Source organism: Pecten maximus, chromosome 15, assembly GCF_902652985.1.
Source record: "Pecten maximus chromosome 15, xPecMax1.1, whole genome shotgun sequence".
NCBI classification, from domain to species: Eukaryota; Metazoa; Mollusca; class Bivalvia; order Pectinida; family Pectinidae; genus Pecten; species Pecten maximus.
In genome coordinates this window covers 14,407,181-14,430,640 of record NC_047029.1, presented here as the reverse complement: position 1 = coordinate 14,430,640, position 23,460 = coordinate 14,407,181, and the positions used below count along the sequence as shown (strand labels likewise).

Below are 23,460 nucleotides of genomic sequence, written 5' to 3'. Positions count from 1 at the left end.
CGTCGGTTAGACTTTGCCTACAAAGCTGCCTCGGCTGAAAGTGAAAGGAAGGGTAAGCGGTACAAAGATAGGTATGATAGGGGGGTTAGAGAAGCTACCTTAGAAGTAGGAGACCGGGTTCTGATGAGGAACGTTGGTATATGTGGCAAGCAAAAGTTGGCAGATAAATGGGCTAAGGATCCCTACATTATCCTTAGTGTGCCAAATGTTGATATGCCTGTATACAAGATCCAGAAAGAGTCGGGAAAGGGACCTATAAAAACTGTACATAGGAACCTGCTCCTCCCTTTCATGTGGTTACCCAGTACAGCGGGTGCCCAGGAACCAAGGGAGACAACCCGAAATCATCAGAATGCCGGAATAGAGTTAGTTGAGAGTTCCTCCTCAACTACTGACTCTGATAGCTCAGATGAGGATGGGAGTCAAACACCCAGATATGTTATTCCTGCTAGGAGACCCAGACGCACTGTTGCTGAGTCGCGACAGCCAGTGCAACCACATACTGTTGGTTCAGGGGATTCTCCGAAACAGGGTAATAAGGGTGTGTGTCGAAATTCCAACACTGCAGGCAGTGAAGGTCAGACACAAGACTCGATACCAGCTGTAAGGCCCAGGCGAGTCTGTAAATCTCCTAACTTGTATGGGGAATGGCTCATGGGAACCTTGGTACCGTCCAATTCTGGAGCTGAAGTCTACGTCTAGATACTCAGAGCAGTGGGAGAATGTCGTGGTGGACAAAGTTTACTTCAAATTGTGAAATTAATATTTAATCTCTACAGCTACTTGTGTGTATTACCTTATGGTTTACCATTAAATAAGTAGAAACTGTAGCATAATTGTAATTTACATTCAATTATAAAGTAAAAGATTAATATTCACATCAGGAAAGCTTTGTTCCACATGGCAGGGGAGAAAATCTCTAAGTAGTTATGGAATATATAATTATATTACCTTGGGACACTGGCCAAGGTGATAATTTCATTTTATACAGATGTTAATTTTAGATTTTTCATTCTATAGTGTTATATGAGCAGTTATCTTGTATTCCTCGTAGGTAGGGATTGCCCCAATCACTTGGATATTAGATAATTAGCTGCTCATTCTTTTATATTATTAGTAGATTCAACCATTGTGGTTGATATATTAGTTTAAATGCCAGGAGTCATTTTCCTTTGCAGGGGAGAATGTCACGGTGGTCAAACTTTAATAGTCTGACCAACACCTGTACATGTAAAGTGTGTATAGATACTTGCGCTGTGTATCGTGTATAATGTTTGTACAAGTCCCTGTGTCATATAATGTCCTATGTACCTGTGTATATAGTTGTTATGGTGACGTATGAGAGGTGAGCGCAAGGATTGGTTGAGTGTGTCACTTTGACCCTGCATGACCCTATACCCGTGCACGTGGAAAACTTTACCTGGGCCTTGCCCAGGTGAGTGCAGCCACAACGGCTATAGACCCTGCACCAACATACACGTCTGGTATAAGCCTGTGTGCTTTACGGCCACAGTGCTTCTAGGTAAGTTTATTTAATTTAAAATAATAATATAAATACATATTTAATGTATTTTAGCTATTTGATATATAAAATACATTAAACTAATATAATTGCATTTTAAATATCTTGCCCTTAATATGTTAAAATATTTTACATATGACGTACACGTGGTCGGGCTCCATAGGGTCAAAGCTATTGTAAAAATAATGTATTATAATTGTTTATTGTAAAAGTGTAACTATGGAATAAAATAGAATATAATATAAACATATAAAATATACCTAAATGAATATTTAATGCGTTAAGTATTAAATAATGTAATTGTCGGCATCGTTTACACGTGTCCGTATGTATTTTAGGTATTGTTCTTTTTATTTCAGGTCACTGTCTCCGTGTGTGTGTCTGTGTTTATGTTAAATAAACTGTGCTTCATTTGAACATTGTTTGTGCATAATTGAAGAAATACCCACATATTATACTACTCGTGTGACATATACAACCTGCATATATCACCTCATACCAGCTTATACCGCTGCGCCACATCGGCGTTCTTAAAAAAGAATGTTTCAATGGCGTAGTGATGGTCGGCCCGGTACCCTGACATGATCATTGTGGAAGTCGTCTATAAGATGATATGAATACCTGGATCGCAATGTATTTACATTCATGGATACGAATTGTACATATATTATAAATATTTCTCTTGGTACAACTACAACAGGAAATTCAAATCTATATCTTCGGATCACATAGTGTATATGATACATTGTGCTAATAAATAGATATATAACATAGCAACACAAATGACGAAGGAAGACAACTTTTTGACTCGTGCCCTGACCAGGCCTTGAACTCACAATCTACGGCACCCAATCGCCAAGCCAGAAATACTCTCAGCTTATACTGCTCCACCACATCGGCGCTCTTAAAAAAGAACGTTTCAATGGCGCAGTGATGGATACATATATACAACCTACATGCATCTCCATACTTCGCTTTGACTACTAATAATGTTGGGTGTATCACCATTCTAGTTTTATACACTGTAGTCCTATTTAATCAAAGGTTTGATGGCTTTGTCCGATGAAACTGTCCCTGTAACTTTAGATATACTTACTTGGAGGTTTTGTCCAAACTAACCCCGTAACTTTGGATATACTTACTTGGAGGTTCTGTCCAAACTTATCCCGTAACTTTGGATATACTTACTTGGAGGTTCTGTCCAAACTTATCCCGTAACTTTGGATATACTTACTTGGAGGTTCTGTCCAAACTTATCCCGTAACTTTGGATATACTTACTTGGAGGTTCTGTCAAAACTAACCCCGTAACTTTGGATATACTTACTTAGAGGTTCTGTCCAAACTAACCCCGTAACTTTAGATATACTTACTTGGAGGTTCTGTCCAAACTGTCCCTGTGCTGTAGAATAAGATACTGCAGGCTCTGACTCAAACTCTGCAGCTGAGCCTTATAAACATTCCATTGATCATGATTGACATGTGATGTTCCTCTTTGAGATCCATTCTGCTGAAACTGTAGACAATGGCATTATTAGAAACATTGAAGTAACTTCATACTACTGATAATTGAGAAAGTTAATTTAGATAATTTTAACTTAAACTGGAATAGAGAGTCCTACGATCCTCAGAACTTCAGATACAGACGAATACATGAGATATCATATCTCCCTTACCCCATCATAAAGCTGAGAGTGTATTGATGACAGGCGCTCATGCTCCAGGTCCCGGATAGCCTCCAGTTCCTTCTCGCGGCTCGCGGCCAGCTGATCTTGAAGGTCTAGTACCTTCTGTGTGAGTCTCTGGGCCTCTAATGTCTGCTCGTGCTGGATATTAGTATAAGACTTTTGTGTCAGTATAAAGTATATAGAGATAGAAACTTGATATGTTAAAGCATGATCTTCATACAGGTTCCGTGAAAGAACATGACATTTTAGTTTTGAGGACAAAATCTAAATTTCACCAATCAGATTTTAGAAATGTTTAACTCCTATCTACATGAATTAAATTCAGTTTAAAACATTTTAGAAATTGAAAGAGATAAGACTTTTTTTTGAAAATTAAATCAGTCAAAAAGGAGAAGATAAATAGACATGGAAAAACTCTAAACACATGGTGGACTGATGAATGGACAGGGTAAACTCTTAACACATGGTGGACTGATCGATGGACAGGGTAAACTCTTAACACATGGTGGACTGATGAATGGACAGGGTAAACTCTTAACACATGGTGGACTGATGGATGGACAGGGTAAACTCTTAACACATGGTGGACTGATCGATGGACAGGGTAAACTCTTAACACATGGTGGACTGATGGATGGACAGGGTAAACTCTTAACACATGGTGGACTGATGGATGGACAGGGTAAACTCTTAACACATGGTGGACTGATCGATGGACAGGGTAACCTCTTAACACATGGTGGACTGATCGATGGACAGGGTAACACATGGTGGACTGATCGATGGACAGGGTAACACATGGTGGACTGATGGATGGACAGGGTAAACTCTAAACAAATGGCCAATTAATGGCAAGGTATGAAAATAGATGGTGGGCCATTTTCATGTATACATGTTTGTTGTGAATTAAGGAGGCAGTAATATAACAACAGTTTGGGTTTAGAGGTTATGTAATCTAATTTTTCATAACACTACATCAAAGCTACAACACACTTAAAACACATCAGCAGCAATCATCAAATACAAAGCATAGCAGTAAACAAAACGAAACAAAATAAATACTACAGCATAAACACTTATATCAACAATATAAGTAAACAAGATATTAAAAAGCAATTAAAGTAAGATTGATGTTAAAAACATTTATAATGAAATGTGTTCTGTATAAGCAGGACAAGGCATTAAACTGGTATGGATGGATTTTTAAAAAAAATTTTAGTTGAGAGTAAGTTGATGAAGATGACAACAGAATATATTAGTATTTTTTTTTCTCTATAATTAGTATACACTTGGTACATAGAATTTATAAAAACAGCTGGGAATGAAAACATTACCGTCAGATAACCTAGATATTTTCTCAACACTTTCAAGTTCCATATTCGTTTTGATGTCAAGAAAACGAGAGATTTGAATTTCAAATGTATATAACCATGTCAATATATCGGAGCTAATCACTATGATCTTAAACCTTGGTTCACTCATGCTGCTCGACAAAGCTGGCAATAGTCAAATCCAATAATTAATGAAATAATTCCAAATATATTAGCTTTACCAGTTTCATTTTGTGATCATCCCTCTCTCGTTCCACATGTCTTAGTCGGCGTCTGTCTGACATTTTTTCTGTATCACGCAGTCGCTCCCTTTCATTATCAGCATCCTTGATGCTCTTCACCTCTGAACGGAGTTGTTCCCGCTCGGCCTTCAGACGAGACACCTGGTCCCGCTCGCGTTCAAACATGCGAGTGAATTCCAGATTCTGTAGCTACAAGGTCCAGGAAATGTTTGTCTTGTTTTTTATCAAGGTCAATACAATGCTTGTCAATTGGAAAACTACACCCTAGGTCTTAAATCCAAATTTCTGACAGAGAAGAGGTCTTGTCTTTTGACTGAAGTGTTTTTCCTACTGAAAACTTCCATGTTGTATTAAAAGTTAAACATTAGTCATTTTATTGCACTTCTTTTCTTTTGGAGGAAAATACACAAAAGAAATTTACATCAAATGGAGATCAGTTAGAGAAGGGATTGATAGACAATTGTCACAGTGAGAATTAACAATGGAATTAGGGAAGATTTGTGTTAAAATCACATATAATAAAATTGATTCAATGTAGTTTTGTATGAAAAAGTGATATTTTTCTCATCTGTTCAGATACCAGTACAGGTTTTTTTTTTTTTTTTTTTTGCCAATTTTGACAAAGTATTGTGCCGAAAATTTAGTTCCCAGGATGATCTAAAAGAAATTTCTACATTCTACAACACACAAGGTGTATATTTATGTGGATATTTATCTTAAAAACTATAATCATCACTAAATTAAAGTATTTCTAAATACTCATCAAAACAAATTAAGCAATGCAAATCTGCCAATTTTTTTTACTTTTCAGATAATATGCTGTTACATCTAAGAAATCTAGTTCTCTAAATGTATTACTACACAACTAAATTACTATGATGGACAGATGAACACAAGCAATGTTAATGATTAAAGGAAATTCACATGTAGGAAACAAGAGGCCTAGAGGGTCTGCATCACTCATCTGGATATTTCAGTTATTATGGCAAAAACATTTCAAGTTAATTACATTTTTTTTTTGCAACTTTTCCCTTATTAAGCCCCCTCATACTCTCCATTCATACAACATTAGATCTCCTTTACCTAATCATGCTTCAGACTAAATTTCATCAAAATCCGTTTAGTCATTCAGGACTAGTATGGATTTAAAGACTTACACTTTCCTCTATTAGTCACCATTTATGTAAAAACTGTTCCCCTTCCGCTAGGATGTTTTTCATCAAATTTGGTTAGAATCTATTAAGGACTTTTTGACAAGTAGCTAATGAAGCAAATGTTGACGGACGATGGATGCCATGGCATAAAAACTGATATGAAGGAAATTGATTTTATAAATGATTTGTAGAAAATTTGTATGGAGAAAGTTGGAATGAAAATGATAATGTAAAATGTAAATTTTGTTGACAATTTTCTGATCAACATTAGCATAGATAATGTGGAACTTCCCTAAACTGATCACGAACATGGATCTTGGCCAGATTGGAGAGGGTTTGGTTTGGAGAAGTGATCCATTTTGACAGGCCGGGATCTGGGGATAATATTGATCGGATGACGTTTAGGATATTTTAAGCAGTGTTGATATTATTTAAGTTAATGAATACATAAAATAAAGTATTTACACAAAATTAAACTAATCAAATAAGTTCTATTTCTGATTGCAAATGTGTTATAATCATATCATTTTACTTATCACACCATACTGCTGTCACCGGTCGCTACATGTAAGCCTCTGCTTAAGGGGCATGATAAGGGGTATTTATTTCATTTCAAATAGAATGGTTTTACAAAAAAAAAAAAAAAAAAACAATAATTTTAAACATTAACCAGTTTCTAATGATTTTATTCAGGACATCGATATTGCATTTTAAAATGAAGCCTGATCTTCTATTAGCTCCTTATTGTGTGCAAATTTGTCCGCTGCAAAAATAACCCGTTCAGGGCCTCATGCAAATTAGATGCAAAACTCCAGCTTTCTAGCTTTCTGATGGTAAACAGACCGTACCAATTGAATGATGCATGGTTTCAGCTTGACCAATTTGATTAGTACACAATTAAATCATAATCCTTCTCTATTTGTAGGTGTTATGTACCAATAACATACCTACAACACACGTATGTTCTAAGACAAAGCTCACGTCAACAATCGCCACAGGTGTTGATTTCAAAGTCGGTTGGCTGGGCACCTGTCAAGTTTGCTGAGGTAAGTTCGTTTTACGGAAGTAATTTTTGGATATATTTTAGCCGTTCTGGACACAAAATCGTTTTGGTATTCAGAATTCAGAGGGATTGGTATTTGGAAGTTTTTTATCACTAAAATAAAGAAAGATTGATTCCGAACATCACCATTCTGATCGGTATCAAGAGGTGGTCAGTTTTGAGAGGGATCAGTTTTCGGAAGTTGCACAGTACATATCACCAAAGTAAGAAAATTAACATGGATGTTTTGATTACGGATCTAATACACAACACGGCGAACATCTAAAACAATTTTCATATTAATCTGTAAACACAAAATATTTACCTGTAGAGTATCAAGTTCGTGCTTAATCTGGCGAGTTGTCTCCCTTTCTTGCCCAACTTGGTCTTGCATGGCCGTCCGTTCCGATTCTACAGCGGCAACCATCCCAGCCATGCGATGTTTTTCATGTTCAAGTGCACCTCGTAAATCCATCACCATGGCCTTTTCTGTTTCCAAGGCAACCTGAAGGTCCTCTACGATACTTCTGTTGTCAGATTTTTCTGCAGAATTTTGTTGTTCATACAAATTCTGTCGTAGATTATGGCAAGCTGTTTGTTCTTTTTCCAATGCACTGTCAACAAAACAAATCTCTAAATAAACAATTAACATTCTCAATTAAATGCAGGTGTCCTGCAATTGTTGAGAGGGTACAACATCGAGATATAAGGATGACAGAATGGATGGAACTAAACAGACAAGGATATAATTATTATATCACTATATATCTATATGGATGGGACTGACGAAGATATCATTGTATCACTATACATCTATATGGGTGGGACTGACGGAGATATCATTATATCACTATACATCTATATGGATGGGACTGACGAAGATATCATTATATCACTATACATCTATATGGATGGGACTGACGAAGATATCATTATATCACTATACATCTATATGGATGGAACTGACGAAGATATCATTATATCACTATACATCTATATGGATGGGACTGACGAAGATATCATTATATCACTATACATCTATATGGATGGGACTGACGAAGATATCATTATATCACTATACATCTATATGGATGGGACTGACGAAGATATCATTATATCACTATACATCTATATGGATGGGACTGACAAGGATATCATTATATCACTATACATCTATATGGATGGGACTGACGAAGATATCATTATATCACTATACATCTATATGGATGGGACTGACGAAGATATCATTATATCACTATACATCTATATGGATGGGACTGACGAAGATATCATTATATCACTATACATCTATATGGATGGGACTGACGAAGATATCATTATATCACTATACATCTATATGGATGGGACTGACGAAGATATCATTATATCACTATACACCTATAAAACCATTGGAGGAGGAAGTGGCATAAAATGTTTAGCTGAGAAAAAGTCACCTGACTAGATCTGAAGCACGGATTTTCTCCAGCTCTAGAGCCGTTTTTAATTCTGTGACTTTGGTTTCGTATTCAGCCTCAAACATCTGTAAGTTCCTGCGCTCTGTATTGAGATCTTGTTGGAGGGTGTTGATCTTCACTCTATCTAGTTCATGAGAATTTTCCAATTTTATTCTCATGTCCCGCTCTGTCATCAGGTCAGACTCCAATTTCTAAAAGAAAATTTAAGGAGTTATGCTGCACATTTATCACCAGAAATTAAATAAATAAAATACTCTGAATGGCCGACATAAAGGATAATACTTGACCAAGATTTTTAATCAGATTCTATTTACAGTAAATGCTCCGACAGATGCTGCTTATACATCAAATGTTTTAGTTTCACCGAATTCAATATTTTTTGCATAACCTTGGATTTCTCTTGACAATGTACCATTCCCTTGTCATTCCAAATCTCCTTACCAATCTGAGCAAATTCAGTATCCCTAATTCACCAAACTTAGTTGAAATAGAGCAATTTCTTTTCAACTAATAAGAAGCCAATAAGAAGCCACTATTTCCTGTAAACCAAATTTGGTCGGAATGGGCCAATAATAAAATTTTGATAATTTTGTCCTTAAGCTTAGTTGTCGATGACAACAAAACCCAAAAAGTTATTTTCAGCATTCCCTAATACCTCTGTATAACAAATTTGGTCGAAATCAGCCAATATCTAAATTTTGTCCAAACAGAATCCAGGATTGCATGGTCAAGGTAATAGTATTAACATGCAAATAACAGGAGTTTGTATGGTATATGTGATTCTTTCTATAGTAAAGGTGACCTAGATTCTAGCCAGACTACCTTAATTTGTTTGCTGTTTTGTTAAACTCCGTAGAGAAAAGATAATAATTCATCGTATAGATATAAACATTCTTTCCTCACCTCTATGGTGCTGTTAATCTTATCCCTGACCTCTGACCTAACCTTGGCTTCATCAAGGTCATTCTTGAGGTCACGAACTTTGTACTTCTCAGCTTCCAACCTCTCTCCAAGAGTGTGGCATTTTCCCTTCTCCTCCTCCAAAGCGCCCCTGGACAACACAATAGTGAAATGTAAATCTAGATAAAATTCCACATGATATAAGCAAAGCTCATCAATACATTACATGTATGTATGTATATTATTGCTAATATTAAATGCTCAGGTAAGTTTATAGTTTTAATGAAATATGAAAAGTTCTTTTTTCTCATTTGAAGTATGTTTCTCAGAAAATATTCTTCTGTAAAAGCAGCAGCAAACAAATATTTTCTGAAATATTGTAAAGACGTTTCTATCTTTAAAGTAATTCTGAACTTTTTATTACACTGGCAGTGGACTAGGTAGTAACAATTCATTATGCTTAAATGTACTAGTGGTCATATTTGTCTATATAGCCAGATTTGTAAGTGCTCCTGTGTCTGATCATGGAGTGGAAGTTTGTATAAGAAACTTTCATCCATGTATTTCTGGTATTCTAGCAACAAACAGCACAATAGCAAGAGTTTCGTGTAAAGCCGTGTGAAGCCCATATCATATAGTCACAATTTTGACCAACTGATCACATGGTCGATAAATTTAGCCGAGTCTCTCGAAATCTTGAGTTTGTGAACGAACATGGTGTCAGCCAAAATACTAGATGGAATTACAAAATACAGGAATTCAGGCTCATTCCCTAGGAGACAAGTTTGTTGTCAGGGGACAAAAGCTATACAGTTTCTTAATTTGATTCATGCTCAACAATAGGACAAAAGTGAGAGATTTGTAGATATCACACAGGTAGATACAGGGTACAGGTGAGGACACACAGGATTCACACATGCTGGGAATACAGGAAGTGAAGTTTCCATGGTAACCATATCAATATCAAAATGCTTCATTTAACACACAAGCACAGCACACAAGTAATTTTGTATAATTATGATTACAAACTGTCAATTTTACAAAAAATCTCTATGGAAGAAAACTGTTCAGTCAAATTTAATTGTTAAAATGCAAATAATTTTTTACATGTGCAATTCATTTTTTTCTGATTTAAATATTTCTCATGTCAGTAATATATTTCAGGGAAAAATTGTAAGTTTGCAAGTTAAATTATTAGTTTCATTATTTGATGAGGGAAAAATCTAAGCACATGGTTATTTCTAGGAAAGAAATCAGAGGGTCTCTTCCTTATTAGTTATTGTTAACACACCAGTGAAAATGTAATAAAATATCATAAGTATATTACCCCAAAGCAAAAATATCGTTGTAAATACCACTGTTAATCAAAAACACATTTTTATATGAAATATGAATGCAAATCAAATATTAGCCAAAATTTTCCTTAAAAAAGATTATTTCATAGCAAAATTAAGAAAATATTCTCATATAGTGTTAAATAGTAGTCTACTAGCTGTGACATTCTACAGGAACTTGAGTTGTAATTTCAAAAGCCATTCTTCTGGTTCAGTATAAACAAACTAATTATTTGGTTCGTGCAAAGAGATTAATTTGCTGCAGTAGTAGCTGCAGTAGGTTCATGCAGTCACAAAATAAAGCTTTATTGATAATCAAATTTCAGGCACTATAATAACAAACACGGTATGTAGTATACTACAATTATAGAATGTAACACGGTATGTAGTATACTACAATTATAGAATGTAACACGGTATGTAGTATACTATACTAACAAACACGGTATGTAGTATACTACAATTGTAGAATGTAACACGGTATGTAGTATACTACAATTATAGAATGTAACACGGTATGTAGTATACTACAATTATAGAATGTAACACGGTATGTAGTATACTATAATTATAGAATGTAACACGGTATGTAGTATACTACAATTATAGAATGAAACACGGTATGTAGTATACTACAATTATAGAATGAAACACGGTATGTAGTATACTACAATTATAGAATGAAACACGGTATGTAGTATACTACAATTATAGAATGTAACACGGTATGTAGTATACTACAATTATAGAATGAAACACGGTATGTAGTATACTACAATTATAGAATAACACTGGTCCATAGTAACAGCAAAGGAAGTCAGTAAGTTATACTCCTCATACACAATGGTCGAGTGAAAAATAATTTGAAATTTTGTTGGTTCAGACTGAAATCATTCCCGTTGTAGGTATTTTCATTCGAAAATATTCTATCTCAAAATAAAGCATTTACAAATATGACATAGATTCCTCAGACAAATCCGTTTTTATTTCATTGGAATGGAGATGAAAAAACTATGAATTACAATTGTACAAAGAAATTGATTTTAAACATAGCTACAAATTCAGAACCAAATAAATCTAACGTGTTATGGAGTAATTCAGAACTGACTAAACCTAAAAATTTTCTCTGTATTTTTTTTGGGGGAGGAATGAAAGTAAAGACCCAGTGTCACTCCTACACAATTCAATTAAATTACAACACACATGCCTAAAACTATATAAACATCAAGCATTCTGACCAATCAAAACACAGCTGACAATTTGACCAATCAGAATGGCCGACTAACTTACACTAAAGCGTCCCACATATGGCTGTAGGTAAAAGAGATACAGATATATAGATATAGATCTACATACACTATCACTATGGTTACAACATTGAAATAGATCACATCAGATATAACTGTTTCTATGGTAACGACAATAATCAATGGTAAGTATGGGTATGTATCTAGATAAAACAATACTATAATAGTCTAGAGAGGAGTAGATCCTCGTGGAATATTCCGAGTACATGTAGAGTGTGTCAATATTGATTCCTGATTGTGATATACTGTAAATCATTCATTTGTGTGAAATTTTCAGAAATACGCTGAATATCATTTTACCAAATGAAAAGGAATTAAATATAACAGGAAATAAATTAAAGTGAAGATATATTTCCCACAAGGAAATAAATGATTGACAGTGTATAAACATCAGGTTCTGGTAAATGATGACTATATATTATTCACATACCCAGCTTCCTTCTTACTGGAATTGAATTCAAACTTAACAATTATATACCACTAAATCTTCCCGCTGGTACTGAAGAGTTCCACATAACTATGCAAGCGTAGATATCATGCATGCTGGTAGGTTTTACTACCTTCACAAACAGTTTAGACAAACAACAGTTTTTGACTTGATATTTTGTATAATGTTGATGGTTTGTAATCACCCTAATTTAAGGTAAAATTTATATAAATTTTGGCAGAACAAAGATATGTTGATAAAATAATTACACAATACTATATTCAACCCAACAAGACACTAGAAATGTTTCAGTCAATTTGACCCTTTCTGGCCATGCCCATCAGCACCTGGGGATTAGTCTGGGACAAAATGTGCATACCATCAAACTGCTATCCCATATTGATACTTCTAACCAAGTTTGTATTAATTACAAAAACAAACAAAAAATGTGTTTTGTCAATATGGAATGTGGTACAGTTTACCCCCTCCCTGAGGGGCAAATGTGAGGGTCCTGGGGGATGGGGACCATATATTTCACAATTTTGAATGACCTTAAGTCATGGAAGGTTTCTGCAATATTTCATTAAATTTGGTTATCGGTTTTCTGAGAAGAAGCTGAAAATGTACATTGTTTACAGATGTACGGTACATACCGGTAATAGACAACAAATAACAAAAGGCGATTAGAATAAGTCATCTCGGGGGAAATTATAAGTACAATGTGTGCTTACAAAAAAGGAGTGCATTCAATAAAACAATGTACAGGGAAAAGTTTCCTTTTGAACTTCATTTAAGGTAATCAAAAGAAGTCCCTCATATGTTTGAACTATTTGACCTCTGTAACCATGAATAAAGGTCAGGGCATTTCTTTTTCCAAAATTTTTGGGCTCCATGATAGAAACCTACGAGCCAAATATCATGATTGTTAGCTTTGGTTAACCAGAACCAGAAGTTGTTTTAAGGAATTTGACCCTTGTGACCTTGAATATGGGCCAAAGTAATTTGTTTTCCTAAAGTTTATCGGGCCTCATGTAGGAGGCCTACTCGCCTGATATCATGATTGTTAGCCTTTGGTTAACCAGAAGAAGTTGTTTTAAGGAATTTGACCCTTGTGACCTTGTTTGTCGGGCTTCATGTAGGTGGCCTATCTGCCTGATATCATGATTCTGGGAGTCTTGGATAATGAGAAGTCAAGGTCATTATTTTTTCAAAACTTTTGGAAGGCCTAATCCAGAGACTCTTAGTTTATGAGAAGAAGTTGTTTAAAATAAAAAGTTGACACCGGATGGATGACGGACGACTGATGATAGATGGACGACGGATGCTGCACCATGGCATAAGCTCACATGGCCTTTTGAGCCAGGTGAGCCAAAAACCAACCATTTTTTTCATGTACATATCTTTATGTAGCGAAAATAATCCAGAGTCTTTAGTTAAAAGACTGAAGATAATATTAGCAGATCAGTAAGAAACTCTTAATTAGCTCACCAATCCTCTGTACTTTAAAAGAAGGTGGGGCACACTTATTGGGGCAGGTGTGCTTATTAGGTCGAATACAGCAAAAGAATAAAGTATAACCAGAAAGTCACTCAACTGATTTATGTATAAACTGTTTTGAGTCATGTCCATTGCATTATTAAGATAAGATATAAATACATAATCTTGAATATTTAAGATTTTAACAACCAAATGAAAAATTACTAAAAACATAATTGAAATGGGGAAGAAAAAACACTTACGTCACAGAGACAAATCGACTCTGTTCGCGCTCTAGGCTATCCTTGAGTTTAGTGACCTGGAGGTTCAAATTGGCCACATCTGTCTGAAAGTCAAGGTTGCTCATCTTTTCTCGACTCAATGAGCTAGAGAGTTCGGTAGTACGTTCACGTTCCGTATCCAGGCTGGTGTGGATATCATCTTGTAGAATTTTCTCCTGTTGGAGTTTATACTCCAGCAGTTTAACTGTAAAACAGGATATCTTAATTGTTACATCAAGCTGAAACTGCTTCATGTACCACATAACATGCATGACATTTCATTAGCTACTTTAACAAACAATACCATTCATTTTTTAGGAAATTTCAAATTTTATTTTAATTGAATGTACCAGTTGATATTTACAGCAAACTGGTGCATTTAAGAATTTTGTCAGAACTAGGCAAATAAAATTGTGACACAGCCTTTAGGAATCGTAAACTGACCCTGTCGTTTGAGTTGACGTTCTCGTTTGTTGCCCTGATCCTCAACATCATTGAGTTGGTCAGAAAGTCGTTCTCGTTCCTCCTGACTCCGGATCTGACTAATGTTGATGTGGGCCCGTAAGTCACGAATCTCTGCAAGTAGTGACTGGCGATCTGCATGGAATATCTGGTCAAGGGCTGACCGCTGGTGGCTCTCCTGCAGATCGGAAAAAGTAGCTATTTTTAATATTTTTTCTTTAATATCATTGTTTTATTGAGTGGAAATTGTGGAAAGGGGAGAAACTATATTTGAACGAGTGACTTCGCACTTTTCTGCATTGAAAGAATTTTCTTCTTTAGGGTATTATTTGTTTTTTATAAGATGGTTAAGGGTTGACGTAGAATTGTAGGTAGATTCTGATTCATGTTTTTCACTGCATTCGTTACATCAATTATAATACCCTGGTAATGATGAATTTATTAGCTAGAAAGTTCAAAATCAGAAAGTAACATGTTTTCCATATGTCATTCCAAAGACAAATGTATGAATTAAGACTATTAAGTTGATATTACAGGGAGGTAAAACAGACAAAGACTTTACTTACGGAGTTTCTGATTTTCTTTTCTAGTTTATGTATCTCAGTGAGATCGATGTTTGGGTGAGACATTACATGTGTGCGGAGTTCTGCCAGCAACGTTTCCCTTTCTTTGGCAAATACATAACCAACAGACTGCAAGAGTTCTCCCCTCCAGTCCGTGATCTCCGCAGACTAGAAAAATTAGACACTCATTCATTTACAGGACACTTCAGAAACCATCTAAAGGTCATATAACATAGAGGTCATAGAGACATCGTTTATGGGTCACATGATATAGAATGTACTTCAGAAGTCCTCTGAAGGTCACATTTTGCACAGATCAATTTTAGAGGTCACCTATAGGTCACTTCATACGGAGGTATATTTAGTCAAAAAGGTCATATAACAGGTCAAGTGTGGAGGTCATTTATAGGGCACATGATACAGAGGTCACTTCAGAAGTCATCAACATCATGTAATATAGGTCATAGAGAGGCAATATAAAGGTCACATGATACAGAGGTCACCATAGAAGTCATGTAAAGGTCACATGATACAGAGGTCACCTCAGAAGTCATGCAAAGGTCACATGGTACAGAGGTCACCTCAGAAGTCATGCAAAGGTCACATGTACAGAGGTCACCTCAGAAGTCATGCAAAGGTCACATGGTACAGAGGTCACCTCATAAGTCATGTAAAGGTCACATGATACAGAGGTCACCACAGAAGTCATGTAAAGGTCACATGGTACAGAGGTCACCACAGAAGTCATGCAAAGGTCACATGGTACAGAGGTCACCTCAGAAGTCATTTAAAGGTCACATGATACAGAGGTCACCACAGAAGTCATGTAAAGGTCACATGGTACAGAGGTAACCACAGAAGTCATGTAAAGGTCACATGGTACAGAGGTCACCTCAGAAGTCATGTAAAGGTCACATATCACACAGGTCAATTTGATACAAAGGTCATTTTACTAATCTTCTAAATGTCAAATAACACAGTTGTCATATAGAGGTCATTAATAGGTCACATGGAGGTCATTTACAGATGTGAAGGTCATAGCATGCAGAGGTAATTTGGAGAGGGGTCATAAGAAGTTCATCCAAAGATCATTCAAAAAGGCAATATGATCACACCACACAGAAATTGATCACCAAAAAGTTAAAAGACTTACTTTTTTCTTTTGTAGAAGATGAATATTTAGCATTCTCTTTATAAGAATAGGAGTAGCACTAAAAATTATCACTCAGAAATACTTATATACTTGTATGTGGTTACTATGGACTTATAAGTAACCACACCCAACAATTTAGTATGTTAGCATTAACACACCAAATAAAATGATATACTATTACTGTCTACGGAACATCTGTACCAGAGAATACTGTCTATTGACCTCACCTATAGTTTCTTTTTGTGAGCTATGTCTAAAGGTTTTATTTGAGAATATTCAATAACTAAAATTGTGATTGTGGTAACATCGTCAATAGTTTTAATATTAATAAATTAATAAACTCAAGGTCATCTAATTTTACAACTTTTATAGCACTTTATGCCAGGAAACTTACAGAAGATATTGTTGGGCTTGAAATAAACTTCAGTGATTTATATCATCATCAGAATACTTCCTACCAAAGGTTCCCAGCAATGTACATTTCCCATTGAGGTCGGCCTAAAGATTTTTTTTTACAATTAGAGACCACTCTAGAGACACTGATGCACTTGCCTAATTAACTAATTACATATATGGTACGTAACTTAATTATGAAACTACAAGTAATAACGCAGATTGCCACAAAACAAATAGAAAATAAATATTTATTTTTAACGAAATAGGAAAGTTTGATTCATCAACTAAATACCAAAATACTAAAACAGTTAGTATACCGCCAATAATATTGATCTTTTAAGCATTTTGTGAAAAAACATCAAATTTTTGTGAACAATTACATTTTAAATGTCTTCCATACTCAGTCCATTCAAAATTTAGCATATAGAGAGCCTTATCACTTACCCTTATACTGTCCAAAGATCAAAACTTTACCTAATTACATACCAGGTACATATGCCTTTCCTCATATAAAATGACCCATATCACACATACAAATAATGCCGACTTGTGACCATCACCGTTAATTTTATTTAGGATGTTAAATGTGATATACCAGGGATGATTGATATGTTGTGAGCCTCGTATTGAAGGAGGTAATCAAGGATGTTTTTTTTTAAGTCCTACTTTTCTCTGACTATATAGGGCTGTGTACCAAGGACTGGTCTCATTTGGTAAGTTTATATCGACGAGGTAGCACTCTATAGTAAATAAGACAAGCGGCTTTTGCAAAATGGACAAAATCATAGAGAATACAAAAACTGATTGAAAATCTCACCAAACCCGTTTATCTATGAAGTTGTCAGCTAATTTGTTTTGGTGTAGATTATATTTATTATGATGTTTGATAAGATTTCAAGAGAAAACTGCAATATAATCATTGGAATAATCAGCAATGAGAACATTAATGAGAAGAAATAGAGGTTACACAATAATTATCACCAGATATCAAACCATTATAGACAGGTCTTAGAGTTAATAGTTTAGTTGGAATCTTCCATGTTAACAACACAAGTGAAGACAAATACACAAGTGATTAATAACAGCCATCTTGGACAGTATATCTCCCGTACAGGACCAATATACGCTGGCCATTATGTGCTGTTTAATGTGAATTGGCGAACAAAATGATCCACAACATTAAAACTGCAAGCACGACAACAAAGACTTACAAAGTCCGACAACTCTGCCTCATTGTCCTGACAGAAAGAAACAGATTCAGTAATGATAAATATGTACAACTTTAAAGTACGACGAAAATGACATTAAGGTCATGGCAGATAGGACAGCTTCTGTTGTTTACTAGGAAAAGAAAGTCATGCAATACAAAGGCAACTACCACATTTGTCATGTAATAACACAAGGTGGCCAATTCAAGGCCACTCAAAGTAGGAGTTTACTCAAGGACAATCAAATGATATTTGCTAACATTTTTTACTAAACTGCAATTGAAATGCGTGGGCAAAAAATACCAAGCTTAAGTGAGGATAAAAACAGTAACTTTCACATATATTTGTTTTGAGAAAAAAATATCCACATTCATCAAACATGAATTATTCTAATTAAATCTGGAGAAGTTACAGAAATCAAAAATAAAAATTTCTTTTCTGATTATTTCTCCAAAAATACTTATGGTTCTGCTGAAAAAAAAAAATAAGGAAAAATTTTTTTTTATTAAAAGTCAAAATACGGAAATTTTACTACTGCAGGAATCAGTGCTTTGGTTCATTATAAAGAAGAAAACTATGATTTTGAAGGTCAGTATCATACCTTGTCTAATCCCCGTAGCTTGTGAGTTTGAGCGAGGAGGTCCTTCAGCGAGCCTACAGCTGACATAAGACTCTGTTTCTCATTGTCCCATGAGGACTGCAGTGCTGAAATATCTGCCTCCTTGTCTACCTTTTCAGCACCGAGGTGTCGATTTAAGAACTGTAACTCAGACATGGTCAGCAATTGGACATTTTCTTTGTGGAGCCGTTCCATAAGGTTCTAAAACAAACAATAAACATTGTTTTTAATCAAAATTCATCACAAGAGGCTGAAGTATACTCAACGCTCTATATTATAAATATTAAATAATATACTAAATATTATATTTGGCCAATCTTTCATATTTGTCCAAAATGAAAACTAGAAAATGTCCGTAGGCCTATGGAACAAGGGGTATGTCTAATGCAGAAGAGGTCAAAGGTGACCTTTGACCCTTTAACCTTGACCAATGATCACCAGAATATGATCATGATCCAAATCAGTTGAGGTGTTCTCAAGATAGGTCATTGATTCTTAATGAGACTGGACAAATTGTGTCCCATTTAGAAAGGGTCAAAGCTGTCATCTGACCCTTTAACCTTGACCAATGACCATCAGAATGTAACCAGGTGTAGAACGTGATGTCATGATACTATCCAGTAAATACAAACCAAATTTGTTCTGTCATTGTGACCCTTCCCCGAGGTGTTGGGACCAACTTTATGAACTGTTTTCCTTGGCCTGCAGCCTCAGGAAATAGATCATTGGGTTGGTCCCAACACCATGGGAAAGAGTTTTGACTGATAAGGCATGAAACAACTGTTTTGTTACCTGAATATTCCAAAAGATACAACAAACCCTGGTCGATGTTTATTTGAACCTTTCTGCCATTGAATTAGCAACCGTTGCAAGGCGTTGCTAGATATACTGTTTACAAATAACAATCAGATGTTCCTGGCTGGTCAAAAGTCAAAAATATTGACCGATCAACAGTCGAATATGAAAACATTTACATAGAGAGTCGGGTAATAATAGAAATATGTCCCTTGTAAAATGGCAAGAAATAATAAACATATGACCGGTTTGTTGTCATCTCCCTCACCTGAAGATGTGCTGGAACATTTTCGCTGAAGGACAGGTCAGTTGCTGTGGAGGTTGCAATACTACCAGCATCTCCAATGTCTGTCTGACTTTGACCTTGGGCAGTGTCAGACAGTGACTGTCGTAGACGATTGTCGAGTTTCTCCGACAAAGAGATCTCTGCTTGTAATCTCTCAACGTGGTCCATGTTCGACTTGTCTTGTGCTGGCAAAAAAATATTTATGCAATTGACCACTCAAATATTGTATGAAAGATTTTAGAATATTTTTTCCTGTGCTGTTGGGCAAGAATTCTTAACTTAAGAATGGAAATATCTAAATAGAAATGTAACAAAGAAACGCAGTTTAAACTTAATGTAGCCAAATAACAATATATTGATTGCTGAATAATTTGACTAGTGCTGTTGGACGTTTAAGGTAATTAATGGAAAATATCAGAACAAAAGTTCCCAAAGAAAAAAAGCATATGATAAAACTAAATCTGAACTAAGATGACTAAAAAAAAACCACAGCCTGATCTCAAATGAAATCTCGTAGAACAAAACTAACTCAGCGATGAGTCAAATATCTATCTCAATTCTAACATATTCAGCCCTACTCACCGAGGACTGGTTCCTGGACCTTGGCCAGCTCCATTTCTTGTTTGTGCCGTGCCAACAGCCGATTGATCTCTGTCTTGTGTTGTTTATTCATGTCACGCTTGACCTCGCTGATTTTGTTATCCAGTTCCTTCTGATGTAGCTCATGCAGGTGCTCAATCTCATCGTCGTAGCGGATGCGAAGCTGCATCAGTGTGGTGTCAGCATCGTGGCGTGCACGCTCCTGGATGTCATGAATGTGACGCTGGTGTTGATGGGATAACTCTTCCCTTAACTCCATCACTTTCTGGAGACAGGAAAAGAAAAAGTGACCTTATACCCCGATATTATATATTGTCCGACAAGACAAACTAGAACTGTCATCCAGGGGCCAACTCACCCCCCCCCCCCCCCCCCCCCCCTTCTCGTCTTCCCCCGCACCCAACAGGTTATTTGTAGAGTAAGTCTTCTAACACAGGGTTGGGGTCAATTGAACTTTCCAAAACAGAGAGGTAAATTCTACCTTTTACAGATTATGCACTTCTACAATGTATAAGGATTATTGATGGTAAGTTTAGCTGAAATCCCATTGCATTTATATGACAAGGACAAATAGTAATGGGAAACCATTGATGCAAAATCGAGGAAGTTTCTGACCAAATTTGGTTTGAATCTATTCAGTACTTTATGACTAGTAGTGATTTAAAGGAGTTGCTTCTATTTCCCCTATTGGGCCCCACCCATCTATCGATTCAGGTAAAGGGACAATCTCCATAGTGGAGTCAAAGGAAGAAGGTAGTATTTACCGGGTTGACACAAATATTTGAAACTTTATGATAGGAATTCATATTTCTAAATTCATTCTATTGTTTGTGGTGAAACATTTTGATAGATTGTTCATTGAAATACAAAGTCCTGTCTTAGGTAACCTTACCATACATACAAGTTGTCTCAAACAACCCACACAATACCCACCCTGACGTAATCTTTAGCTGTGAGTGATGCAGATGATCGGAACAGTTCCAATTCTGATGAAGTCTGCCTCAGTTCCTTAGTGAGTGCCACCATTTTCAGTCGCAGAGTTGATGTATCTAGTGTTGAGAAGTCTTCTTCGCTTTCCTGGCTGTCACTACGGAGACGTAAGAGAGGTGCTGCCCTCTGTTCCCTAGATTCATTTTGAACCTGGCTGTTATCTTGCATCTGAGGAAAGGAAATTTTTATAGCACTGAAATATCCAGATTCAAAGTAAGTTAATGAGTACATTCTTACTGAAACTGACAAAAAGTGATGGACATATAGTAATTTTTGCATTAATAATTTTTCAGGCGAGTCTAGAACATCATTTCCAAAATTTGGATGAATCTAAATACAAAGAGATATAAAGTGTAGTAGGAACTCAGGAGAAAAAATGGAAATTTTAGTAAAATCAATTTTGTTTTGACTTATGAACAGTAAACCTGTAATTAAGCCGGATTTGAAGTTTTAATACATTTGGAGTGAGGTTTCACACTTTCTCTGAAAAACATTTTGCATCCTTTTCAACATTTTGCATTAATTAGTATATGAAATGTTCAGTAACATGTTGAACTAACCATCGAGGTGTTTTGTTGCTGAAGATCTAATAGGGCTGCCTTGGAAGCGTTCAGCTCCATCTGAAGACTGTTAATTCGTTTCTGTGCTATCTCTGGAATAATATCCACTTCTAGGTCTAGCCCGATCCCTGACGACTGATCAAGCTCCCCTTGGAGCTTGGCCATCTCCTGAGCTCTTTTCTCAAGCTCCTGAGCTTTCGTTTCAAGCTCTTCAACTGTGGCCTTAAGACTTTGCTTGCTATTATGTAGATCAGCATAAACCAAGTCAAGCTCCTGTGCTTTTGCCTCAAGCTCCTCTTCATTCCTCACCTGTGAAGTACGAGCTTTTTGCAGTTCTTCTAGAATTTTTTCAAGCTCCTCAGCTTTTTCCTCTATCGCAAGTTTGGACTTTTTTAATTCTTGCTCCAACACTTCAACAGCTTCATTCTTTTCCTGGAGGAAAAATCAAGAATTATTGTTAACATCATGCTACATCAATCATCAATGTTTCTCCTGCAAGACGTGGGATTTATATCCCCTACTTTACCGACATATTGTAGGTAAATATTTTTGAGGTTAGGAGTAAACATGTCATTGCACCTCGACAGAATGAAAAAAATAAAGCCTTTTACAGAAGATAGATATTTTATTGAACATGTATTACGGGATAAAGTAAACTGATTTTGCAAGACTTCTCTTTCCAACTGCCATTACCAAACCCAATCACGAATTTGGCTGGTCCATTGGTGCATTACAAATTTAAAATCCTGTTCCTAAGTTTGAAGACTTTTGCAAAATATTTGGGGGAGTTATTTAACAGCAAATAACAATGTTTTCATTAATAAAGGGACAACAATTGTTACTAAGTTTGATAATAATCAGATAATATTTGTGGTAGTTATTTCATGGAAACAGCAAAAAATGAAGTTTTCAGTTAATCAAGGGGCCAAAACTCTATCAAATAAAGTCTGGCAAAAGTGGCAATTGAACTTGGTCGAGCCTCAAGGCATTTATTTAACCATATTATCAAGTTTAAAGAAAATTTATTAATAACAGTTCCAATTATTTGAAGGAAATGTCAGAAAACAATGTTTTAATAAAGTTAATCCAGGAGCGATAACTCTGGCAAAGGCAATCAAACTTGGCTGAGCCCTTAAAGCATTGAACCTAGCGACCAAGTTTGATAAGCATATACATTATATGTATTATTGCATGGAAATGAAGCGCGACAAAAGGACAAACCCAAATTAATAACGCTCATTTCGGTGAACGCTCATTTCGGTGAAAGTGGGGGAGATAAACTTTATCCATTCAGAACTGACTGAACAAAGAAACATCTAATGTAACAGCATATTTGAGTGGAAGAGACACTAGGTTATATAAGTAATTTCAAGGAGTTTATTTTACTTCAACGGTACAATTCATAACGGTATTTAACAAATATTGCATGGCACTGAGGGCAATATGGGAGTTTATGGACTGGTCAGTCACCCAAATATATGTATATGGACCGAAGCACAATTAAATGGTTTAAAATGCTTAAACTAATTTGTACACAAAGTCATATCTTTGTACAAACTTGAATTATCAAAATTTAAGGACATTTCAACGACTTCTGTATACCTGGTAATTTTCGCCCTTTGATGATAGCGCAAATTTAAAATGAAGGCT

At 35.8% G+C, this 23,460-nt stretch overlaps 1 protein-coding gene across 1 annotated transcript in view; it reads right to left on the bottom strand.

Moving 5' to 3' along the window:
- Window positions 1-23,460, bottom strand: part of LOC117343219 (A-kinase anchor protein 9-like) — a 48,360-nt gene that overhangs the window by 12,465 nt on the left and 12,435 nt on the right. The window contains exons 12-28 of the mRNA XM_033905559.1: window positions 21,811-22,242; window positions 21,194-21,418; window positions 20,243-20,525; window positions 19,643-19,845; window positions 18,562-18,780; window positions 17,964-17,990; window positions 15,207-15,371; window positions 14,623-14,818; window positions 14,161-14,383; window positions 12,425-12,439; window positions 10,681-10,710; window positions 9,357-9,504; window positions 8,433-8,644; window positions 7,304-7,592; window positions 4,762-4,971; window positions 3,198-3,347; window positions 2,895-3,037 (exon numbers count right to left, since the gene is read on the bottom strand). Of these exons, the coding sequence (XP_033761450.1) occupies window positions 2,895-3,037; window positions 3,198-3,347; window positions 4,762-4,971; window positions 7,304-7,592; window positions 8,433-8,644; window positions 9,357-9,504; window positions 10,681-10,710; window positions 12,425-12,439; window positions 14,161-14,383; window positions 14,623-14,818; window positions 15,207-15,371; window positions 17,964-17,990; window positions 18,562-18,780; window positions 19,643-19,845; window positions 20,243-20,525; window positions 21,194-21,418; window positions 21,811-22,242 (3,170 nt within the window). The remainder of the gene's footprint in view (window positions 1-2,894; window positions 3,038-3,197; window positions 3,348-4,761; window positions 4,972-7,303; window positions 7,593-8,432; window positions 8,645-9,356; window positions 9,505-10,680; window positions 10,711-12,424; window positions 12,440-14,160; window positions 14,384-14,622; window positions 14,819-15,206; window positions 15,372-17,963; window positions 17,991-18,561; window positions 18,781-19,642; window positions 19,846-20,242; window positions 20,526-21,193; window positions 21,419-21,810; window positions 22,243-23,460) is intronic.